Consider the following 27,217-nt stretch of genomic DNA (forward strand, 5'->3'; position numbering starts at 1 on the left):
CAAACAGGATGTTAGGAATCATTAAAAAGGGGATAGAGAATAAGAACTGAGAATATATTATTGCCCTTATATAAATCCATGGTACGCCACATCTCGAATACTGTGTACAGATGTGGTCTCCTCACCTCAAAAAGATATTCTGGCACTAGAAAAGGTTCAGAAAAGGGCAACTAAAATGATTAGGGGTTTGGAGAGGGTCCCATATGAGGAAAGATTAAAGAGGCTAGGACTCTTCAGCTTGGAAAAGAGGAGACTAAGGGGGGATATGATAGAGGTATATAAAATCATGAGTGATGTGGAGAAAGTGGATAAGGAAAAGTTATTTACTTATTCCCATAATACAAGAACTAGGGGTCACCAAATGAAATTAATAGGCAGCAGGTTTAAAACAAATAAAAGGAAGTTAAAAGGGAACTGGATAAATTCATGGTGGCTAAGTCCATAAATGGCTATTAGCCAGGAAGGGTAAAGAATGGTGTCCCTAGCCTCTGTTCATCAGAGGATGGAGATGGAAGGCAGGAGAGAGATCACTTGATCATTCCTGTGAGCTTCACTCCCTCTGGGGCACCTGGCATTGGCCACTGTCGATAGACAGATACTGGGCTAGATAGACTTTTGGTCTGACCCGGTACGGCCGTTCTTATGTAAGAGTTGAGGCTGGTGGGATGACCTTCCACATGGAGAACTGTATTCTGCAAAGCAGGGGCTCTAAAAACCGCATGATAGGGAACCAACTCGGGCTGCCAATTTTGATTGGATGTATTCCTGGAGGTTTCATCACGTCAATCTTTAATTAAAGATTCATCTTTAATGCTTGGAGACTCCAGGAAAACCTTCTAACCGAACAAAGCTCTTAGTCTGATGCGATGGCTAAGCGAGCTAATGTGATCCCTGGACGTGTAAGCAAGGAAATATTAAGTAGGAATAGGGAGGTAGTATTAACTGTGCAGCACTGGTGAGACCATCACTAGAATGCTGTATCTAGTTCTGGGGACACCAATATCCTTTTTAAAGTGTGAAAATTGGAAAGGGTTCAGAAAAGCGCCATGAGAATGATTTGAAGTCCAGAACGCTTGCTTCAGTGAGACTTGAACCTCAAGCTATTTAGCTTATTCCAGAAAAGATTAAGAGATGATTTGATCACAGTTTAGACACACACACACACACACACACACGAAGATTTGGCAGTAGAATACTCTTTAATCAAGCAGAGAAAGGCATAACAGGAGCCAACGATGGGAAGCTGAAATTCAGACATAAGGAGCAAATTTTTAACAATTAGGGTAATTAAAAACTTACCTATGGATATGGTGCATCCATCATCAGTAGAAGTCTTTAAATCAAGACTGGATGTCTCCTCCTAAAAGAGAGACTCTAGCTCAACCAGATGTGATGGGCCTGATGCAAGTATTTCACCTGTAAATCCACGCTGTGTTATGCAGATCACATGAGATGATAAAGATCTCTTCTGGGCTTTAAAAAAGCCTGTGAACTGCATTACTATGCTTTCCAAAGTTTGGCTCCATTTCTACAGCTGCAAGGTGTGGGAACATTTTCCAGGAAGGTTGAAAGGTCATGGTCAAACAATAAACAAAGTTATTTTGCTTTGCAGACCTGTGTGATGCTTCTTAAAACATGCTCTCTCAAGCTTTAATGTTCAGAAAGAAATAATATCCCATCACCTAACCCAGTGCACTCTGGATGGACATGCAGCTTGCTTTGTAAGCTGTACTCTCCTTGGCCAAAGAAACACCACAAAATATGCATGTTCTCTGCCTCAACAGCTGAAGACAGGAGACAGGTTTTGAAAAAAAAATTACTTTATTGGAACTCATCTGAACATCAGATATACCTGGTGTTGGTTAGCAAGAACCGTTTGTACATTTGATATTGATGGTGCCAAAAACCCAAACAGTGACCAACTGGATGAGATGCAGAGTTTAAAAAAATACCACAGAAAGTTAAAATATGTGGATAGAAAGCAGGAAAAGAAAAAAAAAAATCAGCCAGTCTAAGATTTAGTGTAAAGGCAAAATCTCTCTTGATAAAACAGAACCCTTTTATAAAATATAAATTTAGTAAGAAAACATGGAGAGAGGGAGAGAGAGAGAGAGAAAGGGAGACAAAGGGGAATGAATAAAGATCAGCACGACAGAGATGCAGAAGCTTACACTGCCCAAATTGCATTAAAACCTTGCTAGTAATCTCACCATACAATGAAACATGCTGGAATACACCATGCTCCACCTCCCATGTATACCACTTTGAAACAGTAACTAGCGAGTGCTACACAAGCTCATTCCAGAGGGGCCGATTTGTCTTACATCAGATGTTTAAGGAAATATACTCTACAGCAGAGGTGAATATGATGATCTGATCAGTGCCTGTGCTAGCAGACTGCCTTCTCTCTTGGACATTTGGCTCTCACAGAGAGGTGAACACTCAGAGAACACCTGCTCACTTGTTCTTCCCAACACTGCAAGGGGACAGGGGGTTTAAAACATTTAGAGTCTAGCCTATTTTAAAACAATAGCATGCAATACAGGCCTCCAGGGGAACCCTGTGCTGTTCCCTTTGTTAGAAGCAGGCCTAGATATAGACAGTTGCAGCCGTTACTTCTATCTTTTGAGCTGATTGAGCTCAGTGGCAATTCTGAAGTGGGTTCCCTATGTGTGGGCTTCTGGGAGTCAATATGGAGTTGCTTTGGGGCGTATTAAAGGTGTTAAGATTTAAAAATAAACCAGCAGTCTGTACGTAAGGGTTTTTTGGTTCAGTACAAATGGAATAAAACGTGGCTTCTTATACACTGTCAGTAAGTCTCCGATTCCAGAGTAGAGGGAAGAAATGGAACTGTTTCCTTGGCAGCCGGGTAGCTATTGAGGATAAAACCTTGCCATTGCTGTACTCTCTCTGCCATCCCTCAGGAAGTGGAAAGCACATGTTTAGGTAGTGTAAGCCTTTTTCCTTTTATTTAGAATCCCTCTTTTTTAAACAATATTTCCCCCCCGATACAAAGTTTGGCCAGTAAATGTTACATGGAAACTGGAACACGCATCGTTTGGAATACAAGATGCACCGGATGAGGACGTTTAAAAACTTTCCGAGCGAAAAGTAGAACAAAGAAAAAAGTCTCCTAGCATTTTCCCAAAGGTTTCACTCTCCTGTCACACACACTCTCCAAATGACAGCTACCAAAGTCAACTCTGCAAGAGAAAAAAGCCACTGTCAATCAAGGGGAAGGAAGCAAAAAGCATAGGCACACGCTGTACCTAGGCTTAGGAGCCAAAAGAAATGAACCTGAGCAGTTGTGCGCTTCGGCTCCTCACACCCACTCACCTATGTTAGCTTCTTGGCTTTGTTGTAGAGTGAATCCACTACTTTACTCATATTCTGAATAGTCTCAAGAGCAGCTTCGTACGTTTTGTCTACTGGCGGCTCATCAAAGATAATCAGGACTCCCTCCCCTTGGTCAAGGATTCCTACAAACACAAAGCTCTGGTTACACAGCAGTGCATGTGTGAGCTAGACAGACTTCCAAGGGCTTCTTCTGTCAGATCCGGCCATCAAGTCTCAGGTTGGACCTTGTGCCTATGCTGTGGTGGCCTCCAGGGTGTGGAATTCATTTCCACTGGAATTTATCCAGCCATCTCCCCATATTAAACATCTGGCCCTTGCCCCTCCAGCCAGGGTTTGTGACCACTGCTCCCCTAGCATCTCTCTCACCCCTAGAGCTACATAATAGAGAAGGGTGGTTTTAGGGATTGGGGCGCGGTTCTACAGCACAAAACAAGTGCTTCGGTGGAAACATTTTATTTATAAAAATGGTTTTCCTGCCTTCCGAGTTTTAGCTAAGCATATGCTAGAGAGAACAGTAAGTCTATCACAGTGTGTATGGAGGAAAGGTGTCAGCATTTCCTCTGACCCGGGCTTACCGGCACTACCCCAGCACCTGGCTAACCTATTCTTTGCAACACAACATTGCAGGGGATGTGGAACAGGGGATCCAGAAGGCAGCACTTTGGAAACCTGCTTTGTGCGAGAGCAGCCTACTGGGGCGGGAGGGAAGGGAAATCTTACTCAGGGGGATCTCCAACCCATCTCCAATTATCAGTCTAGCGCGCTTGATTCTCTGACGACGACTCCAGCAGCTGGGAGATTTACCCTTTCATTTTCTTGATCCCTTTATCAATAAAAGGTATTTTTATCCCTTTTGTATTCAGTTTCCCACTATACTTTAATCATTCTCTAATCAATAGGGTTGTCTCACTGACCTATCTCATGTTCATTCTGCCTAGCTAAGCTAGTAGGACTGGCTTTCTGTGCTGGGCACTCAGGACAGGAGAACATCTTTCCTGCTACCTCCCCTGAAGCTCCCATTGGCTGTTTTCTCCCATTCCCGGCCAAAGGGAGCTGCAGGAGGCGATGCCTGCAGCCAAGGGCAGCACACAGAGCTCTCTGCCCCCCAACCCCCAGGGACGTGGTGCTGGCCACTTCTGGGAGCGGTGCGGGGCCAGGGCAGGCAGGGAGCCTGCCTTCGCCCCACTGTCACTCCAGAGCCCCTCCAGGTCAGTGGTGCCAGGCCAGAGCCCGCACCCCAAACCCTTCCTGCACCCCAACCCCCTGCCCTGAGCCCCCTGCCACACCCCTCCTGCACCACAACCCCCTGCCCTGAGCCCCCTCCTGCACACTGCACCCCCTCCCGCAACCCAACCTCCTGTCCCAGCCCTACATTCATGGCCCTGCATGCAATTTCCCCACCTAGATGTGGCCCTTGGACCAAAAAGTTTGTCCATCCCTGTACTAGGCACGAGCCCTCCAGCATGAGGTGAATGGAAGAGTGTCCTTCAGCTCTTTGCCAGGAGTTGGCAAAGGAGTTCTGGTTTCAAGTGGAAGCCGTTACTGAGCATGCCAGGCACCAATGGAGCTCTCACTAGTCAGCTGGTGTCAAAAGGTAAGTAAGAGGAAGGTAGGTCAGGATCTCCAGGATACAGCCCATAATCTTTTCAGTATTTTCCCATGTACCTCTATTTGCTTTCTAGGCCTGATAGTATCATCTGGAGTTAGAGTGATAACACTCTAGGGCATATGCTTAAGATCTGGAGAGAGACAGCACTTAAGAGAACATACACAAGCTTCTTTCACTTGTTCATCTAAAAATGGAGTGGAAGGTCCGGAAAGATCCAACAGGGTGCAGAGACTCACCATGAAATTTCTTGTCCAGGATCATTTGTGACAGTTTCCTTTCCACATCAGCCTGAAATTGAAATAATCTCTTGAAGCTAACTGCAGAGCAGTGGATTTTACTACCCTCAACCCACAGACCTGACAGGATATAAAGATAAATGTCTCCAAGCAATATTTCAGCATTTTAATTGAATATCTTTGCAAGACATCTCACATACAGACTAGCTTGCAATTACAGTCAATTTTAGGCAAAGCAGGATGTCAGAGCAACCACGACCAGGCACTACCTTTTAACCATCAGAGTTCCCAAGTGACCTTTTGCCTTTTCTCGTCACAAAATACAATACAATCTTCATTTCATACATACTGGAATCAGCAGGGGATTTGGAGCATTCCTGCTTGACTCAGCAAGCATCTAGTTAGCTAAGCTTCACCATGCATCAGTCTTTGATAACCTGTTACAGCCAGCAAGTGGCCCATTGGGAGTCAGGCCCTTGTTCTCCACTCTCTGCTATGTTAGTAGAGCTCACAATTAAGGAATGTTTGTGCTCCCAGTGTGCGCTAGCACCCAGGGGCTGAGTTAGGAGTGCACCATTTGGAAATGAGGCTGTATGGTAGAAGCAACCACGTGGCCATGAGTAAGATGCTCTCCATCACCTGACATGGCAGCTCTGAGTTTAGAGCTGCTCTGACAGTCTGGGGCAAGGGCATTTCTGAGTACTCCTGAGAGCAAGAGGAGACTTACCCCAACTGAGAAGTTGCTGAGAGTCTCCCTGCGGTGCCTAAAGGAAGCTGACAGGAGTGGGGATCTGCACAGTCACTGTGCCAAGTTCAGCCCTGGTGAAACTCTAGCCAAAGGAGCAACTAGTTTGGTCCACTGCCTTTTAAGAGCTTTTCAAGTTAAGTTAAGGACTGTTCGAGAAGGTTTGTTCATGACAGTTATACCCTGGACTGCCATTTGCTGCCCACCTGGATTAAAAAGGGCTAAGCTGGATTCAGTGAGGGGTTACTGAGCATGGAAAATTCTACAGCACTTTATAGGGAGGCTCCTTCAGACTCTTCAAACGTAGAAGAGTCAGCAAGCGGAGGGAGTGGCAGGGCAGGACCTGGAGACAGGAGGAGTGTTTTGTAGGGAAGCTCATTTCTCCCCAAGCAAAACATACACTGCAAGCATATTATATGAACCCCTGCCCTCAAGGGTGTGTGTGACAGGGTGTACCAGGCCCTGAGGCCTCTTGCAGCCAATCAGAGGTGTGACAGACCCAGACCAGTGGGGTACAGGAGTCTGGTAGAGGGCAAATATACTGGTCACTGGATGAGTAGTTTTCTGTTCCCTGAGCGACCAGAGCAGGGGCTGCACTAGAGTAATCAGAAAGCTGCTAGAACCAATTAAGGCAGACAGGCTGATTAGATCACCTGCAGCCAATCAAGGCAGGCTAATCAGGGCACCTGGGTTTAAAAAGGAGCTCACTTCAGTCAGGTGGGGCAGGGGGAGGAGGAGCCAGAGGAGAGGAAGTGCATGCGAGGAGCTGGGAGCAAGAGGTACAAGGAGTTGAGAGTGAGAGGGTGTGCTGCTGGAGGACTAAGGAGTACAAGCGTTATCAGACACCAGGAGGAAGGTCCTGTGATGAGGATAAAGAAGGTGTTTGGAGGAAGCCATGTGGAAGTAGCCCAGGGAGGTGTAGCTGTTACAGGAGGCACTATAGACAGCTGCAATCCACAGGGCCCTGGGCTGGAACCCGGACTAGAGGGCGGGTCTGGGTTCCCCCCAAACCTCCCAACTCCTGATCAGAGACAGGAGAAGTTGACCTAGACTGTGGGGAAGATCACTGAGGTGAGCAAATCTGCCAATAAGCGCAGGACCCACCAAAGTAGAGGAGGAACTTTGTCACAGTGCCCAGAAGGCGCAGATAAAAGCAGCTGCAGAGCCTGAGCAGGTCAGTTCCTGACTGGGGCCAGAGGTGCAAGGAAGGGTGCTCCACTCTGGCCAAAGGGAACTTGATGGGCTGCATTGCTTGGATCTGGGAACAGGAGGACCTGAGGACTCTTGCCCTAAGGTAACAGACAGAGGTGAAGAGGCCAGGTGGGAAGGGAACCAGTGAATATAGCAGCAACCAAGTGAAGGAAGCAGTACATGGTTGCTACCTATAGGGTCCCTGGGTTGGGACCAGAGTAGTGGGTGGGCCCAAGTTCCCTCACTAGCCACTAGGGAAGTGACCTAAACCCCAAGAAGAGGATAAGCCTCATTCAGAAGCCCAAGCAAAGGGCTGGAATTGAAAGAGCTCAGAGCTCTGGTAAGGGCAGGCAGACTGTCTGGTGAACTCTTTGTTATGAGTGTCCATACCCCCCCCAGGACTGAACTTGAAAGATGACCTGGCTGGACAGCTGGGGCAGTGAGAATCAGTGAAGACAAAATCTCCAGGAAGAAAGTCCTGGGGCAGTGCTCTCTAACAGGGCAGGGAAGAACCTAAAGTTAGCCCAGAAGAGCCTGAGAATCAAGCCCAGAGACAGGGCTGAAGACACTATCAAGGGCACAACAACAGTCCTTGCTGGACCTCTGTTACCCCAGAAGGGGTTCATTCATGTCTACTGACTGTGTGACTTGACCTCGCTAGAACTCAGCCCACCGGCCAGCAGCCTACAGAGGGCACCAGGAGAAAATGAAGAGAGGTGAGTGCACCCGCCACAGAAGGGATTTCTCAACAGTGGCATTTGCTCTAGTTGTGGAGCTGGTGGTTGAAGGCACTGTTATTTCATGGCGGTCATTTGACCTCTCAGTTTCTTTGCCCTCTTTACTAAACCATCCCACAGATTTCTAGCAATGTTCTTACCTTTGAGAGCTTGATGAGGCTGGATATGTGTTCCATCTATAAAAGGGAGAGAGAGACCAATACAGATACGGGAAGTCAAGCTTAATTTTGCTTTTATGACAGAACAACGAGGTCTGGGTTCTTTCTACATGACAACTCAATACTCCAGCCATCTACCCCAGATGTGTTCCTTTGCTTCATCTCATTTAGACTTCAGACCACAATACAATTCTAACTGAAGGTGGACAGACCACACTGAACAGCTGAGTCATCATTTCACTGCTTCAGTCTAGATTTAAGATTAGTATTATTCCAGCCTCACCCGTGCCTTGGAAGACCCCTTAGAGCCAAACACTGTCAATCAAGGCGTTAGAAACATGCGCATCTAAAGCTTAATGAAAAAATGAAAGAGCAGTTCTGGAGGTTCCCCCATCAGCCCTTTAACAGCCAGTCGTTTTGAGCTGATGACGACGACTTATGGACTCAAGTGCCAGTCCACCAAGTAGTCAGCAGAACTCATCTGAGCGAGTCAAAAGACTCCCTACCACTGCAGATTACTTTGCCCTTGCAGCCCCTGCTTGTGTCTAAGAAGCTCACACACCAAGGATGAGTGGGGAAAAGCTGCCGGAAGTAAAGAAACTTACCTGTACTCTAGAAAATGGTTCAATGACTCGGATCAGATTTTGTTCCAATAAGTTATCATAGAGTTTAGCCAAATGAGTGTTGATGATGGGGTCGTCCCTGAGCTCCACTTTATAATCTGTCAGAGCCTACAGGAGACATGTTGGGAACAAATAATTAGGCTGGGAGATGGTAGTGAAGACAGCCAAGTCCCCCCCATCTGTCAGGGCAGACTATAGCCTCCCTTACCTCCAGCATGGTATCAGATGTTAAACTGCTACTACCAGTACCTTGGCCTGACCGTCAGTATCTGGCACCTCAGCCTAACGCTTTTCAAGCACCTTGTTGATTAGTACCTTTCTTCACATTCTTTATAATGTGACCCAGAGGCTTAGGTGAACAAATGCATTTGTTCTACTCTTTGAGAGGTTTGGCATATCAGAGCAGCTTCCTGTCCCTGCTTCTTCTCCCCTCAACTTGTGTTTTCCTCCTGAAGAATCTTTAAAAAAGGCTTCAGTCCAGGCAGATCATTTCAAACGAATAAAAATCTGAGCAGGCAGTGGATTTCTTCAGGCTTACAAGAAAGGAATATTTTATGCAGGAATGAGGAGGATGAAGAAAGGAAGGGGTATTAGCCACAGAATTTACTCCTGGGGGAATTCTGCCCCACTGTGCAAGCACAAAATTAATGCCCCCTGCAGATTTTACTTTCTCCATGCAGAAAAATTGATTCATGCACCCCTCCCAGACAGAGGGGGTGGGGGAAAGGAGGTAAGAGAGAGAATATCTGGTTAGGGCATCAGGAGCAGCCAGGGGAGATGTAAAATCACCACCTCGGGGGGCAGGGCTGATGCACCATGAGAGGGGGACTCTCATTCGCACATCCGGAGCTGGGGACACCCTGACCGGTGGCTCCTACTGTGTACCAGGCTCCAGTTGCAAGTCCCAGCCGGCTGGACAGGCGGGGGCAAGGAGACAACTTCCTCTTAACCTGCACAAGCCGCTCCCAGGGCTGGGTCAGACCCACCCCCAGGAACCTCCCCCAGTTTCAGGAAACTCTGTACCCTCACCCTGCTTCCTGCCCCCATCACTCCCCAGCTGCCAGCGGAGGAGTCACTGAGGGGGGAACTGCTCCCCATCTTTCCAACCCCCCCACACTCAGACCTCCCCTGCTGAGCCACACACTCTGCATCTGGATCCCCCCCCCTTGCACCCAGACTCCCTGGCCAACCCCCACTCTTGCAACCAAACCATCCCCTGCTGAACCCCCCCACCCCGCCCTGCACTAAAACCCTCACCCTGTCAAGCCCCACACCATCGAACCCAGACCCGCACCCCACTGAGCCACAACCAGCTACACCTAGCCTCCCCCCTCCCCCCCCGCAAACGGACCTCTTTGCTGAGTCCCCGGCACCCAGACCCCATGCTGAGCCCCATCCCCTGCCTACCCCCAACTCAAAGCCCTCTGCTGAGCCCCAGCTACCTTTGCCTGGATCACCTGCCCATCCCCACCCACAGAGTCCCATTCCCCCCAACGAACCCTCTGATAAGGCCCTGTGCATCCAAATCTGCCCTCCCCTGCCACCACATCTGGACTCCCCACACAGAGCCATCCACACCCAGACTGCCTCACACAGAACCCTCTCACCCCACACCTTGATCCCACACACACTAAGCCCCTCCACACCTGGATCCTGCCTGGCTGAGCCTGCTTACCCCACCCCTGGATTGGGGGGGCAGGGTTGGGCATGCAAGATTCTGTCCCTCTCACTTGCTGTGGAGCCAGATAGATGTGCTAATATGCCTACTAAGGAATCTATTTGTCAAAAAAATATCCTGAATCTTTTTTGTTGTCTGTGTTATTCACATACTTGCTGACAGGTATTTTGAAATAAATTACCAAAATAATTGAAAATTGTGATTATATTATGTTATTTTGACATAAAATATGTAGAATTTTTGCAGAGTTTTAAAACACTGTGCACAGAATTTTTAATTTTTAGCACAGAATTCCTTGAGGAGTAAAAAGTAGCCTTTTTAGAGTACTTATGACTTGAGTCTGTAGGCTTCAGCCTAAACCCTGGTGAACACAAGTTCCCATTGTCCATAAATTTAGTAGCTCCCTGGTCAGAAAAGACCAACTATATGAATAGCGGAGGGATAGCTCAGTGGTTTGAGCATTGGCCTGCTAAACCCAGGGTTGTGAGCTCAATCCTTGAGGGGGCCACTTAGGGATTTTGGGATTGGTCCTGCTTCGAGCAGGGGCTTGGACTAGATGATCTCCTGAGGTCCCTTCCAACCCTGATATTCTATGACTAGCAGCAGGGTACTGAAGGTCACAGATAAGATGTACCCTCTCTTGGCTGGAGAAGGGGACAAGTTTACAGAGCACCAGGACCACTGCTCTGTCCCTCAGCATAAGAATTTGCTCTGTGATAATTTGTCAAGTTTCACTTCTGTTGGTAAATTCTTGAGAATTTTGTATTTCAGTGTTTCCAAATTTCCTCCTTTTTCATATTAATAGCAAATGGTTTGTTAAGAGTATTCAGGCTCCAAACTTCATGTTGTTTTGCAAATCATGTGATACTGAGCCAGAAGAGCACAAATGCTACCATCAACTAAGCAATTTAAAATAGTCTTTCAGTAAATATTCCAGCTTCAATTTTTTCCCCACAGATTAGTGCTAGAACTAGACCACTTAATTGTTCACGGAAAGCAAATATGGTCAAAATGAAGTTAGTTTTCAAACTCAAGCAAATACCACAAGAACATTCTTTCTCCTATAGCTTGGCTCCATCATGAGCACTAAAACTTCCATCTTTTCACACAGTCCTCAACACTTAAAACGCAACCTCTTCCCATCTGGAGTCTTCCTGCTCACTTACCTTTTCGAAGTCTGCCAGCGATCGATTCTTACTGGCCTGCGCCACACACTTTAGAGCTTCTGTCTGCAAAGAGAAAATGGAGCTAGTGTTAGTATTTGGAGGTGTCCAGAAAAACGTTATGTCAGCTGAATGGAGCACAGAGAAAGTTCTTAACTACAAAGAGGAAGAATGTTCCCTTTGCAACAAAGTCCCATGTCTGTTTAATTCCATATACACAGAACAAGATCAGCTGACCACAGAGGAAGGAAAAAACCCAACAGTTGCAGGTCACCTAGTATCACAACAGCTTCATGCTAACAAAGGATTGGAGTTCAGTAATGTTTGAGAGCTGCAGCAAAAGGATGCGGTTCCTGCCTAGCTTGAACACAGGGAGTAACTTCAGTTGCAGTTCTGCAATGTGCACATTTCAGTACTGCCTTCAGAAGCTGTAAATTTAGGTATTTTTAGCCAGTTAAATCACATTTCACACCTCAGTTACGCTGTCTCAGGTCGGTGGGGGGAGAGGGGGAGTCACTAGACATCCTAGTGACATGGGCTGTATTACGGGAAGCACTTCCTGCATGAGAGAGAATGTTTTATGTCTCATCATCCTAGTAACTGTAGGGAAGGAGAACTGTAGACAGAAACAGGGACTGAAACATTACCCTGCGTGTTAGAGTTGAGGATCAGTACTAATAAAGAGCTAAAATGGCTCTGGTAAAGATTTGCCAGGCCTGGCATATTGCAAGGATTCAGACTTTCAAATCACCCCATCATGATTAACAATGTGCTTTGCTCTCTCCCAATCCCACTTAATTGAGAACATTTCAGCAGACTCTCCTAAACAAATGGATGCTTTATACTATGGGGAAGCTGGAAACATTACTTTTCAAGTTAATCAGCATTATTCAGGCAGCGTAGATGCATTAGAAAGGAAGTGTAGTCTAGTGGTTAGGGCACTGGTCGGAAGTCAGGGGACATGGGGTTGGGTTCTCATATCTTCTGCTCACTTAGCATGCAGCCCTGCGCAATTCATTTTCCCATCTATTAAATGGGGATAACATCCCCCTGTGAGGTTGGGAAGTAATATCTGAAGTGCTCAGATACCATGATTGTGTTTTGGATTTTTTTTGCGGGAGGGGTGGGTGGGTGGAGAGACAACAAATAAGGAGTATCCAGCAGTATCTTATGCAATGGAAGATGGAGCAGCCCAATACAATAGCTAGGTAGGAAAGACCAGGGTTTATTTAGAAATATGGTACAGACAAGACACCGTTCATTCATCCTCTCTGAAATGGATACTTCATCTTAACAATAATCAGTGCTCACCACAATCCTCTTATTAGCTAGACCTCATAATCCCCTGTGCTTTAGCAGATGGGGAAACTGAGCCAGAACAGTTAGTTACATGATTAATCAAGACCACAGAGGGTGTCAATGGTTAAGCCTGGATCAGACTTTAGGACTTCCTGGCTTAGTCCCATGTTCGGCCTACACCTCATTAAAAGCACGAGCTGGTTTGTTACTGCGGGATCACTCATGTGTACCACGGATGGATTACTTATTTTAAGACTAAGCCAGAGCCCTGGCGAACACTTGTTTTGAAGAAAGGGCCTCCATATTTCAAGTATTACATGAAAAACTGTTTCATTTCAGTAGAAAAATTCTGTTTGTTCTAAGATGCTAGCTGCTCAGCTTCGCCTTATACTCTTCTGGATCTCTCAAGAACTGCTCAGCTATCTCTGAATGAAGAGAGATTTTCAAAGTGAGCTAAGACAAGCAAAAGTATTACAATTCAGCTGTACATGCTGGGCCCAAGCCTGCAAGATGCTATATCAATGTGCTGAGTGCACTCAGCTTCCATTACAGGATCAAGCCTACTTGCACCCACGCCAGCATTTAACAATACAGGGGAAAGCAATGAAGAGATTAACACAGTAAGTGAACTAACAAAGGGCCAGAGCCTCAGCTGAAGTAGGGAGAGAGACAATCATAGAATTGTAGACGTTAAGGTCAGAAGGAACCACCATGATCATTTAGTCCGACCCCCTGCACAACACAGGCCACAGAATCCCACCCATCCGCTCCTGCATCAAACCTGTGTCTCAGCCATTGAAGTCCTCAAATCATGGTTGAAAGACTTCAAGGTGCAGAGAATCTTCCAGCAAGTGACTCGCGCCCCACGGTGCAGAGGAAGGTGAAAAACCCCTAGGGCCTCTGCCAATCAGCCCTGGAGGAAAATTCCTTCCCGACCCCAAATATGGCGATCAGTTAAACTCTGAGCATGTGGGCAAGACTCACCAGCCAGACCCCAGGAAAGAATTCTCTGTAGTAACTCAGATCCCACCCCAACTAACATCCCATCACGGGCCACTGGGCATATTTACCACTAATAGTCAAACACCAGTTAATGAAGGAAAACTGAAAGACAGAGAGTTTTCTATACCTGTCTTCCTGCATACCGCAGAGCAAGCTTCCCACTCACTAATGCCTGCACATCCTCTGGGCTGGAAAGAGAAGGGAAGGAAAAGAGCATTTACTCAACAAGTGTCACTGTGCTTCGAAATACAAGTATTAACAGTTACCTTTTCCAACTGAGCCTCAAACTTCCTGACTCTCACATGCCTCCACCTAAATGCTCATCAAAATCATCTCGCTCAGCTTTTCCATTTTAAAAACTAAAATGTCTTGGACTCAATTTCTAATGAGAACCTGGGCATTCCCAGGAGACACGAGATTACAAGGCTCAAATATTAAAGAAATAGAAGCTTTGGTTAAAAAAAAAAAAAAGCACTGGCTGAGTGTGGTTGCTTCAGTTGTGTAGTTAGCTATGAGACTGGAATAGGCAATTCCTCTCCTGTTCCAACGTAAGTGTTCTTCCCATAACCTATGTTCCACCTACGTGTTGAGCATGATTTTGCACAGCAACATGTATTTCAGTGCAGTGATGGCTTTTGGGCTGTCAATTGAATCATATCCCTCAAATGCCTCATAAAAATAAGAATAGGCTGTTTTCCAGTCCTTTTCTTCTGCTGCGTGGATAATACCTGTTGAGAGAGGGAAAAACAGGCAGAAGTCAAACTCAATTCTGGATTCAATTGGAGGCAGATGAAAGTGTGGCTGCTTAATGTTGCACGTCGCACTTTACTGGAAGGGATACTTTTCCTTTAAACTCACTCATTCCTGAAGTCCTCTAAACCCTAGTTCTCTCTTCCACATTGAGTAAAACAGAACGAGAGCAAACTCAGAAAAACTTGCACAAAAGCTGTGGCTCTAGCAAGATAAAACAAGCAATGAAGTGCTGAAACATATGTTGCACCTCTCTGTCTGTCTGTCTAGACAAGGTCTACAGTACTAGCTTCTCCAAATGATACACATTAGAAAAGTTATGGGACCACTGGAACTGCAGGCTGAAGGCATCTTCCCACACGCATTAGTACCAAGGATGGCTTCATCAGTTTTGCCTGGTCAGACAGAGGTTCCAAGCAACTGAACTGCTGCATGAATTTACCACCAGATTGAAATAGGGAAATCTGCAGCTGCCAACAAATAGCAGCAGAGCTAGTGCTTTCACTGTTACCAAACCTGTGAGATTTTAGTATGAGTCTCACAGTATTCTGTGTTTTACTTAAAGTTCCAGCTCCTGAAATCAAGTGAGTACATGACATTCTAACATTTCATTTAAAGGCTTTCTAGGCCTTACGCTGCAGAGGAAAGCTTGAAAATATGACCCAAGTGCACCCAGGAGGCTTAAGTGCCAGAAGGCAAAGAAAAACCCTAAAATTTATTTTTAAAATCTAATGATTTTTAAACCACTCATTTTGGGGTTTGATGTGTATGCAGAAACACAGCAATGAAAGTGGTTTAAGAAAGCATGAGTCTCCAAACCGAGGCGATCAGAGGGTTGAGGAATAGTTATCTAGATCAGTTGTGAGCACCTCAAATGTTTGCAAACTGGATCACATTGACAGCATTTCAATTCTTAGAATCATAGAATATCAGGGTTGGAAGGGACCTCGGGAGCTCATCTAGTCCCACTCCCTGACAAAGCAGGACCAATTCCCAACTAAATCATCCCAGCCAGGGCTTTGTCAAGCCTGACCTTAAATACCTCTAAGGAATGAGGTTCCACCACCTCCCTAGGTAACCCATTCCAGTGCTTCACCACCCTCCTAGTGAAAAAGTTTTTCCTAATATCCATTCTAAACCTCCCCCACTGCAACTTGAGACTGTTACTCCTTGTTCTGTCATCTGCTACCATGGAGAACAGTCTAGATCCATCCTCTTTGGAACCCCCTTTCAGGTAGTGGTAACATGAAGTACCACATCGGTCACTTCAGACAGAGAAGCCATATTACAGCCCACTGATGTGGGACCTCTCCTTCTCTTGAAGGGCTTTACCTGACTGCATGTCCAGTGCTGCCTGCAGTTTGGGTGGGCAGTAGATTGCATTGGCCGTAGTTCGTGCAGAGGTTAAAGCTGCTCTTGCTTTTGGCAGATTGCTCAGGGCATGGTATGTCTTGCTTTCTAATAGCTGCACTTCAACCAAGAGAGCCTTGTCATCCATCTTTTTCAACTCCCGCAGGAGCTGAGATCCTGGCAAGAGACATGAACACCAGCATTTGTAACTTGCTCCAAACAGTTCTTTGGTCAGTGGGAGCAAATCAAGATCACTGTGGACAACAGCTCCTTCCCCAAAACAATGCTGCTTTTCAGACATGCATTCAGTGCCTGGAAGAGCCCACGGTGCTCATGCCCACGTTGTGTGGTTCTAAGAAAAAAACTGAAGGACGGGAAGCATAACAGTTCAGTCTGGATCTGGAGTACAGTAGTCTTGGATCAAAGTGGGATATGAAAGAACTAGGGACAGGAGACCAGTTATTAAGATGGAAGATTTGACACAGCACTGAGAATGTAACGTCTTTGGGTCCCTACTAGACTGGTCAAAGTGTCCTCATACATAATACAACTCATCATTCCCCATATCAGCCTCATTTTTAATTTGGAAGCAGTGAACTATTGCCACCTGGTGGCAACTTACCTAGCTGTAATGCCTCTTGGTATCTCTTTGTATCGAAGTACAAAGACACCAGCCTTGCCTGCAGAAGAGAAAAAGAATTGCTGTGAGGAAAGTCAGAGAAAGGTAACAGATTTTGCAAAATAAAACTTGGTATTCTCATTAATTTGCACTTATTGGCTGTTAGTGTTCTGCTTTGTACTGTCGTCTGAAAGCTCTGCTGGATCTAAACACAACAGGGGAAATACTCTCCCACCAAGAACAATCTGTCCAAGTTGCCCCATAAAGGGCAACAAATCTTAGAATAATCATGTTGCCCTGTCACTTATACAGATTTGGGGAACATAAAAAAAAAGCTCTCTGCATTTACAAACAAACACTGAATACAGTCAAGTGGAAAATACAACCACATACTTTGCATCCATACACACACACACCATACCTCTAGAGCCTGGCGTAGGAAAGTCCTCTTTTCTGATTTGGCCCATTCAATACACTCTAAGCACAGGTCGACCTTAGGGGGAACAAAAAAATTTTTAAATCCTCTTCTTTCATTCTCTTTATTACAGGAAGATCATCCAACCTAAACAACTCAATCACTGTTCTATACACTGCAGTGACAAGCAAAACAAAATGGAAAAAAGTTGGTGCTGATTCTTACCATATAGGTCTAAAGGCCTGTGCTAAATACCAAGTTATCTGCTACAGACTAACACTAACCTTACTGAAATGAGGCATGGGTTTAAGTCAATTACCTCAGAAGCAGAGATTTCACAACACAATCAGTGATGACATACATATCCTGTATGTTTCAATCAGCCTTGACCTTGGGATCATACATAGTCAAAACATAGCCTCACATTAGGTACAACTTAATGCACATCCCACCTCAAGTGTGTCAGACTTGTGTGACTTCTGCTTGGTTCCTGCTACAGTCCTCATTTTACAGAAGGCATGCATTTATCAAAGAATATCAAGGTTGGAAGGGACCTCAGGAGGTCATCTAGTCCAATCCACTGCTCAAAGTTGGACCAATTTCCAACTAAATCATCCCAACCAGGGCTTCGTCAAGCTTGACCTTAAAAAACCTCTAAAGAAGGAGATTCCATCACCTCCCCAGGTAACTCCAGATGAGGCCTCACCAATGCCAAATGGAGGGGAATGATCACATCCCTTGATCTGCTAGTAATGCTCCTACCTATATACCCCAAAATGCCATTAGCCTTCTTGGCAACAAGGGCACACTGTTGACTCCTATTCAGCTTCTTGTCCACTGAAAGCCCTAGGTCTTTTTCTGCAGAACTGCTCCCAAGCCATTTGGTCCCTAGTCTGGAGCAGTGCATGGGATTCTTCCGCCCTAAGTGCAGGACTCTGCTCTTGTCCTTGTTGAACCTCATCAGATTTATTTTGGTCTAATCCTCTAATTTGTCTAGATGTTATAACCTCATGGGAATATTGAGATAAAAGGGCTAAGTTTAGAATATAAACTACCTATTATCACTAATTTACCTCGTGTCATGACTGCTAATCACTGTATATTACATGTATTTAAAAAATCCAGAGGATAAGCAAGAGTTTTGCTCTAACATAAGCCTGTTGTAGCCACAGCAGAACTACATCTAGGGTGACCAGATGTCCCGATTTTATAGGGACAGTCCCTATTTTGGAGTCTCTCTTATATAGGCCCCTATTACCCCCCACCCCCTGCCTGATTTTTCACATTTGCTGTCTGGTCACCTTAACTACACCACAAGTGAAATGTGACATTTTCACTCTGCTGCAATAGTGGAGGTTTCTCCCAGTGAGAGCAAAATGCACTTGTTCCCACAGGTAAGCCCACTGCTGAAAAAGGCACAGTTGGTGTTTTTCCTTTAAAATCATTATTTTAGACTAATTATATTGATTCAAACAAAATTTGAGGACACAAAATAACAGCCAGACAACTCCACAGGTGCCATCCTGTTTGTAAGACAAATGAAGAGGAACTCCCCATGGTCTGTGTTGCCACAGACGGAGCTGAAAATTAAGCATCTACAGCTTATGGTTATGAAGAAAATCCCAAGTGTTAACATATCTTTCTGGCTCCAATGCTATTACTGTTGCTCCTAGTTCTCTCAGAAAGGTGTAGCATGAAATCAAAACTACTCTGGGCAATTTCAGCTCTGCTATTCAGGAGCAGCTGTGAAACTAATAAGAATAGTGTCATATCTGCTGCTTGAGAAAGCTATGATCAGCAGCAGAGACAGGCCTGGAAGATATTCAGGAGCAAGGATCAGTTACAAATGGAGACTAAAGGAGGGCAGAAGCCACCTCAGCAGGCAAGAGGCTCTGGCACATGAGAAAGCAAGTGCTCTCTTCCAACAGCCCAGTTTAATCATACACAGAGAGAGCCAGCGACTGAGACAAAGGATGGTGCCCCTGAGCAGTGTCCAAGATCAGCAATCCCTCCCCTTCATATCAACTGGAATCTGGGTCACTGGCTTTCTCACTGAGGCGTTGCCACAGGCCATTGCTAGGAGTACCCCAAATTATATGGGCCTCTGGCTTGTAGAAGTCTGAAGTTTTTCAATCCCTTAGTTATATGAGTTACCCAAGGCCAGAGGAGGATAAAGTATCAGAGCCAGAACTTCAACTCAAGAATCACTTCCCCCTCCGAGAATCCCTGCCAAATAGCTCTGGAGCAGCAACAAGCTACCATATTCCATCAAAGAGGTGGTAGTGTTTCCGTAGTTCTGAAATGATCTCTACTGCACACTAATAAAATACTTCAAAACTCTCTGCACTTCTACAGCTCCTTCCATCCAAGAGTACTTCATAAGCATTAAACCTTTCAACATCCCTACTTCAGAGATAAAGGAAGCAGAGGCAGAGAAGTGACATTTTGTCAGTCACACAAATATGCAGAGGGGCTGGGAACAGAATCTAGATTTCTTGACTCCCTGTCCTCATCTCTAAAATGACTATGCAGCTGGCATCATAGGGTTTCATTTCTCTATGATTCCCTATCAAGCATATTTTGCTTATAAATACTTTTCTAACAGCTAATCATACAGACTACCATCCTGCGGTCAAACAGTGGGGGTCTTCTGGCTTGCAGAGAATCACCAATAAAATACTTTTACTGTTGGAGTCCCAGTGCTATTCTTCCCTGTACAAAGCTATTTTGTGGCTTGCCTCCCGACAGTGTATAACCTCTAGGCTTGGCAGTTCAGAGCCCCGGCACCTCTGGGCTTGCTGCATCAGTTATGAAAGTAAAAAAAAAAAAAAAAATTGCTTGAGCAATTGCCTGTGCCCTGGCACCTCTTCCATTACAAATTAAGCACTGGCTCCCGAGTATGTCAGGAGCTGACTATTTTGACTGAACTGGGTGATGTCTCCCAGGCATTACTCGGAGAAGCTGCTACGGTACTGTGCTAGCTTAATCAGCAGGGCAATGTCTGCCTCCCACTGTGTCCTCCTTTCTGGACTTATTTCTCCATCTATTTGAACATGTGTACTAGGCTTTCCATAAAAGTTGCTCGGATTTTTCCCAGTCCCTGGCATCCTCACTTCCTAACCCACACTAGCAGAAAGCGTCAGCTATACCAAATCTACAGTCACCCAGTTTGAGGATACTCAAACTGGTTGCACACATGTCCTAAAACAGACTGAATTAGCCACTCTGCCCAAGAAACCCAGCCTGGAGAACTAAGACAAATGGGATGAAACTTAACCAAAGGCTTAATTTAGACTGAATGTTGTGAAACCTTTCCTGCTGGTGAGATCTATTTGGCTGAGGTAGTCTCCTCAGGGAAAAGATGAAAGTTACATTAAATAGAGACTGATTATGCTTGATGGAGTCATTCATGGAAACAAAGGCAGGACTCCTGGGCTCCATTCCTTGCTCTGCCACTGTGGGCAAAATCACCGTGCCTCAATTGAGCAATCTGTAGTATGGAGAAATACTTGCCTGAAAGAGATGTTGCAATACGGGGTTAGAGATCATATGCTGAAAGATGGTAAGTGATATACACCAAGCTCCATCCACCTTCTTAAAACTTTCATAAAACCCCAATTATTCTATGAACCATTCCAGCCTTAAGGCACTCACCACTCTGGTCATGTGTTGTGTCATACTGCGCCTACAGACTGAGCTCTTTGGAGCAGGTATATTGACCTCATGAAGCATTCTGCACCCTGATCACACTATATAAACATACAGTTTTAGTAATTTTAGTAGCAAGCAACATGATTCTCAGAAGTTTAGATAGTCCAAACCAAGAATTACTTCATTCCTAGCATATTGAGGCTTCTAGAAAATCCAGTAATTTCTTTCAATTTACATAATGATGCATGAATTAGATTTAGAGTAGCCAATACTTTATTACTGGAATATAAGCAGATGCATTACATAGTGATCATGTCTTGTGACAATACAAATGATTCTTCACTGTACAGCAGAACAAAAATCAGATAGTAGTGCTGTAAGCCTTTGAGGAATGAGCTCCTGTCTAAATTCAAGGGGACTCACCTCCTGTCCTGTAGCTGCCTCCATATCAAGGAACAGATCAAGGAGAGATCGGACTAAACGGGCTGCCTTTGCTTTGCTGATGGAATTCAGGAACGGTCGAACATACTTCAGAAGTCCTCCAAGTTCTGTATTCAGGACAAACGAGCCACGAAAGAACAACATTTGGGTATTCAAACAAGACGACACACAATAGTTCAACGTTATATTGCAATCTGGGTACTCGCTAGGTCTACACACAGCAAATTTATTATACCAATGCTTGAAAAACAGTACTGCCTTTCTGTAAGTCAGTGGTAAATGATTCCCAGTGAAGAGTGTATAGTAGTTAAATAGAGACTGGAAGCCAAGACTTCTGGGTTCTATTACTGGCTCTGATGCAGACTGATTATGGGACCTCTGGCAAGCCACTCAATTCGCCTGTTTATAAAGCATATAACAATACTTACCTCAAGTGTGTTTTAAGGCTCTTAATATTTGAACAGTGCTTTGAAATTTTTGGAAAAGAGGGGCAATGGAGTTTGTAATGCAAGTGTATTCTTTGCCTGCTCTTGTTTAATATTTTAATGTACCCTCCCTCACCCACCTTCACAAGAGACAGGTCAGATTCACAACATAATTTACATTCAGCAGGAAGAATAGTTATGAATATGAAATTCTGCATACATTTTCTATCATGTGCATTGTTTTAGATCTTCACTTATTTTCCAGTGAACTCATTTTCTGCTGTTTATTAATTTATCTTAATTTACACTTATGCAGTGCATCTCAACTTCGTGTAGTGAAGCCCCAACAGATATGGGCTATAAATACAGATCACTCAATCCTACACTGTGATGGAATGTGGCAACAAGAGCATTCAATGTTGCACACACCATCACATCAGTTCAGGAAAGGAAGAGAAAGAGGATTTAGGAAGGCAGAGCCATTAGAATTTTGCCAGGACTCAGAGTTAACAGCTCTGCTCTTGTGATAATCACAGTGGGATCTAGAGTGATACGTTGTCCGGGTGTCTGATTACGTTCCAGCAGCACAGCACCCCCTAGCAGAATGCTAAGGCATTGGCTGAACACTCAAGGAAGTGTGTCTTTATTTTCCGCACAATCTTTACTCCCCCATCAGGTACTGACCACACCCAATCCGACAGGATGACAGTACAAAATGGCACAGCTACAGACTATCAATAGTACACTACGACTGCACAATCTGTTTAAGATACCAGATCATCACTTTACAATTCTTACTTTAAACCAAAAAGGAGAAAACTGAAATCCAAGAATTGAATAAAGGTTCTTTTTTTCAATCTCTTTATGGAAATTACTATACAAAGTGCATTAAGTTCTTGTTGCTTCCTATACATTTCAGTTTTTTTGAGAGTCCAATAAAGACAGTCAAGAAACAATATTCCTTCACAGAATCATAGAATGTCAGGGTTGGAAGGGACCTCAGGATGTCAGCTAGTTTAATACTGTATGTATTACTATCTTTGCGTTATTGCATAAAAATTCTCCCAGCTTTATAAGAACATGTAGATTGTTTCCTCATACTTTTGGAGGAGTTCACATTTGATTATTTTTAAACCTTTAATCAATAATTACATCACAAATGAGATTGCCATATTGAATTCTTTCTATCCCACTTGGTAAAGGTGGTATGTTACCATTTCCATGTATGGGAAGCAGATCATTTTCTCACAAACGAAACCTATTAATCTTAAGTGTCCCTTCAAGTTCAATGCAGGCTCTTTTGTATCTTGTAATAATACTTGGGCACCACAAGTCATGAGTATGTTCACAACGCACTACTAGCATTGACATGGGGAGCACGACAAAACAACAGTTAATCTCATAATCCCACCCTGCCTGAGATCACTTTACTTAAGATCCTTCCAATTTAGGAATTATTACTGACTGAACTTCTCCGATGTTTGAATCTACAGTGACTAGGAATTTTCATAAAACAAATAATGTTATTGCTACTTCACAGGCCAGCAGTGGAAGTAACAAGAGATTATAGCTTTAACGGACCATAATTTTGGTGGCATTCATTCTTAAAACACAGGGCTAGCTCAGCTGTTTGAGCACTGGCCTGCTAAACCCAGGGCTGCGAGGGGGCCATTTGGGGATTGGTCCTGTTTTGATCAGGGGGTTGGACTAGATGATTTCCTGAGGTCCTTTCCAATCCTAATAATCGATGATTCCACTGAAAGCTCCTAAACTTTATACACCTCCTAAGAGAGGTAAAAGTACTTGTCATTATAGGGAGAAGGCAAAGACATCTCTTCAATGGCTTGTCTCATAACGAATGCAACCCATCACGACAGCAACAAGCTGACAACGGCCTTTTCTCCCAGTGCCACAACAAATAAGAAGTTCGCCAGATATAGAATAAAACCTCTAACATAATCTTCCCTCCTGCAGTTCAAAGGGCTGCCTCTGGATCTGCCCGTTGGATTTAGGAGGAAGGGAGCACATAGGCCAAAGTGACACCTCAGATGCAATGATGGCATGAATACACTAATGTTTTCCCACTGAGCATATCGGGCAACGCTCATTTCCCTCCAGATATGATCCTGCCTGCTTAGCTTTGGGTCATATGACTAAGTTAGCTAGTAATTTCTTGTCTTCTTAAACCCCCTCCCCTCCCTTCAAAATCCATCAGTTTCTCAAGTAACACAAGGCACTACCTCATCTCCTGGGCACAATGCCTCTGCAGCATCCCCTGCTGGCCAGGACCAACTCAAACCTAGGTCTTCTGCATAAAGATGCAGAATGCTAATAGGCCAAAATTCCTAAAAAAACAGGATTTTCAGGTTAAACATAAATATTGCACCTGATTTAAACAGCCTTGCCCAACCCCACCTCGTAATTCACCAAGTTTTATTTCACTAGAGATCTGATGCAAACTGAGGCCTAAAATGTTGAGTCACTGAGAGCATGACAGTAAATCCAGACGTTTTACTAACTTGTGGCTGAGGGATTAGAAATTCAAACCAAGAAGCTGCGAATTCCAACAGAAATGTGTTTCCCCTTGGAATTACTGCTAACTATTTGTAGTACTTGTTAAGTAAGTGTAGTGTTGGTAAGGAGGGAGTAACTGACAGCCCTAGACAACTGAACAGCAGCCATGAAGTATTAAGTCTTCTGCTCCGTGACAGGAAAAAGGCGAACACACATTACAGTGCCATTCACCAAATCCCTGACCTGAGGGAACAATGACAATCCTATGGCGATGAGCAAGAGTATAAGATTGGACTGACGAAGGAGTAAGTTAGTCCTTATGCCAGTTTATTTCTTAGCCTCTGCCAGGACAGACTACAACAGGTCAATTGCAGCAATGCTTTTTGTAACAAGAACATTTGTTCATTAGGAAAAGATTACCAATTTATTTGGTATTAACAGCAGTTTAATAGCATGAGAGACAGTTCTAACTTTCAAGCCCTACCAAATCAGGCTTTACCTTCCTTTCCTAAACGGTTTTTGTGTCTGTGAACTTAATTTCCTAGAGAAGAAAGGTTCTGTAGATCACCTCACTCCACTCCTAGGATTTTTAATTATTGTTCAAAATTTGCAGGAAACATCCCACTCGCTAGAACTTATGCTGCGAACTTTGAATAGCATTCCCAATTGTAGTACTGGAGACATTTTGGGTGTGACTCTACACAAACATTATAGCACAGCGTTGAGTTCTCAGTCAAGAAACTAGGAAGCTTTGATCCTTAGGAGATTTGGGGGAGTCAGTGTGGCTGAAATGCTATAAATCTTTGACTGCAATTGGTTTTGCAGTAGTTATAACTAATTCCCTGTCTGCTTTTAAAATCCTCTTTTCACCAAGGCTTTATGGAGGACTGAAGAGCAATAACAGTGACAAGAGGAATATTTCCTCTGGAAAATACCAGTAGCTGAGCAAAATTTATAAATTTAATCAGTTTCATTCCTGCTGTTTATAACACAATGAAACTGATGAGATTCTTGAAAATGTCACTATTTTTAGGCAGCAAAACAGAAATGTGAGGGTCAAATTCAGAGATATAAGCGTAGAGCCTTAGACTGCAGGGAGTATTTTACCCCAGCCTGATGTAAAAGTTAGTGTAACTTATGTACAAAGGGCCTGGAAGAAGGCACAAGATATGACAATTTACACACACCCTTTCAACTTTGCTATCTTCACACAGCGGATGACAGAAAAAGTGGCAGCGTCACTTCCACCAGGCTGGGGAATAGAAAGAGGCATCATCTCTTTTTTCCTACCTCCACCTCCCAGCAGAGCCCTGGGAAGCCCAAAACCTTCAGCCTGTCCTGATCCAGGTGCATGCAATAAATGAGCTTCTCTGAGTGCTAGTAAATCCTCTCTTCCTTCCCAATCTTTCAGAGCATCCTTGCTGTAGTATAGGGGTTCTCAAACTGGGGGTCAGGACCCCTCAGGGGATCACGAGGTGTCAGCATCCCCCCCAAACCCCACTTTACATCCAGCATTTATAATTATGTTAAATATATAATTTATAAGGGAAGGGGTCCTCACTCAGAGGCTCGCTCTGTGAAAGGGGTCACCAGTACAAAAGTTTGAAAACCACTGCTGTAGTAGGTTTACTGTCCTCAGTAGCGGACATCTGGTACATAAAATCCCAACTTTCAATCAAGCACCAAATTTATAAAACTAGTACTAGTCTCAGCTGAGAAGTGTTTTGGTTTGGTGGTAATCCCGTTAACAAGCCATCCTAGGGAGTCACCCAAAGCGGATTACGTTGTTTGTAAAGTCTCCTGTCTCCAACCTTAATGAATCCTAGAACAGTTTATTCAATTCTCTTTACAACTAACTCTGCTTTATTTTTTAAAAGAGGGAACTAATTTTGTATTGGCGTGATCTTAAATTACCAGTTCAGAAAGGAACAGTTTCTCTGCATTTAGGGCAACACTGGGAACAATCCACTCTGCCACAAGCTATGTTCAGTTGCGTATCAGGATGTGGCAAATGTCTAGAATATCCAGACATAACTAATTTAGTACCAACATATAAACGAAAAAGCCAAAGTATGTACTTATTTATGTAATTAGGGAATAGAACATCTGACTTTTAGAACAGACCTAAAACTGATCAATTATTCTTTAAGACCTCTCAGCACTTTTTAAGAGACTGCAGTGTTGACCAGGACAGCAGAGTTAAACTCCAACTTGGTTAATTATATTCTGTTCACTTACACTTTTCAAACAACTTTAATGTGTTAAAAAAAAAGCACATGTTCCACAATATGTCCTAAATTACGGTTATATACGGCTAAACTGCTGCCTGGCTACACTACAGCTGCACATCTGCAGTGGACAGAGTGAGCTCTGTCTGAAGTTTGTGTATCAATTTGTGAAGTCCTTTAGGATGAAAAGTGCTAAATAAATGCCGATCATTATTCTCCAACAAAAAACTGCTGAACTTTCACTGTAAGAAGCATGCTATCTTAGAACTTTCTAGGGAAACTAAAGATAGGAATAACTGAACCAAACAATTACTGATTAGAGACGTTTCACCCATTCCTCTCCTTTCATACATTCCCAAAAGAAAGCCTGTAACACCTTCTCTTATGTAGAGGGGTTGGGAATTTTCCAACACATTTTTCCATTAGTAAATGTTAATTTGTCAAAACAATCACCCAATTCAAAAGCTTTTGAAAAATAAATTTAAATTCTTGAGGTGTCCCGTTTCAACATTTTTCTCAAGGAAAAGTTTTAGCTTTCTATTCAAATCAACTTTTAATGTTGAACTAGTTAATTTATGCTAAGTGTAAGTTTATTTTTAAAAAGTCTTCAGCGTAAAGGGGGAACAGGGCAGGCGGGGGGGGGTGAGGCATAGGCTAGTTTTTTTTGTTTGTTTGTTTTTTAAAAAAGATTGATTAGTTTTCAAAAATTTAAGATTAACTTCAGAAGAGGAAAACAAAAAGTTCCCAAATCTCAAAGACTCACGGGAGAGAAAGTAGCCCCCTCCACCCCAGCTCTACTCTTATGTTTGCATCTCCTACAGACCCATCAACTTGGGTGTACATGCATGTTACAAGAATTCCAATTAGTCAAAACCCGGGCTTACCTTCCGCCTGTCCAGTCTTAGCAAGAAGTGCCCCCAGTTCCAGGATGCTCTGCTCTTTAACTTGCACTGCCTCCTCATCATTTTCCTGGACATCGCGCTTCACTAGAAGAAAGTGGAACAATACCATTTCAATCAAAACACA

At 44.1% G+C, this 27,217-nt stretch overlaps 1 protein-coding gene across 1 annotated transcript; it reads right to left on the reverse strand.

Annotated features, from left to right (window-relative positions):
* Positions 1-1,802: 1,802 nt before the first annotated feature.
* PSMD11 (proteasome 26S subunit, non-ATPase 11) lies at positions 1,803-27,217 on the reverse strand. The gene is made up of 13 exons (XM_032796003.2): positions 27,076-27,217; positions 21,007-21,131; positions 16,939-17,010; positions 16,521-16,578; positions 15,881-16,075; positions 14,382-14,526; positions 13,926-13,986; positions 11,501-11,563; positions 8,639-8,764; positions 8,016-8,051; positions 5,203-5,254; positions 3,337-3,479; positions 1,803-3,203 (listed from the first exon to the last, which is right to left on the reverse strand). Exons 1-12 carry the CDS (start codon positions 27,200-27,202, stop codon positions 3,337-3,339), a joined length of 1,203 nt encoding a protein of 400 aa, XP_032651894.1. The 5' UTR covers positions 27,203-27,217; the 3' UTR covers positions 1,803-3,203.

Source organism: Chelonoidis abingdonii, chromosome 21 (assembly GCF_003597395.2).
Source record: "Chelonoidis abingdonii isolate Lonesome George chromosome 21, CheloAbing_2.0, whole genome shotgun sequence".
Lineage (NCBI taxonomy): Eukaryota > Metazoa > Chordata > Testudines > Testudinidae > Chelonoidis > Chelonoidis abingdonii.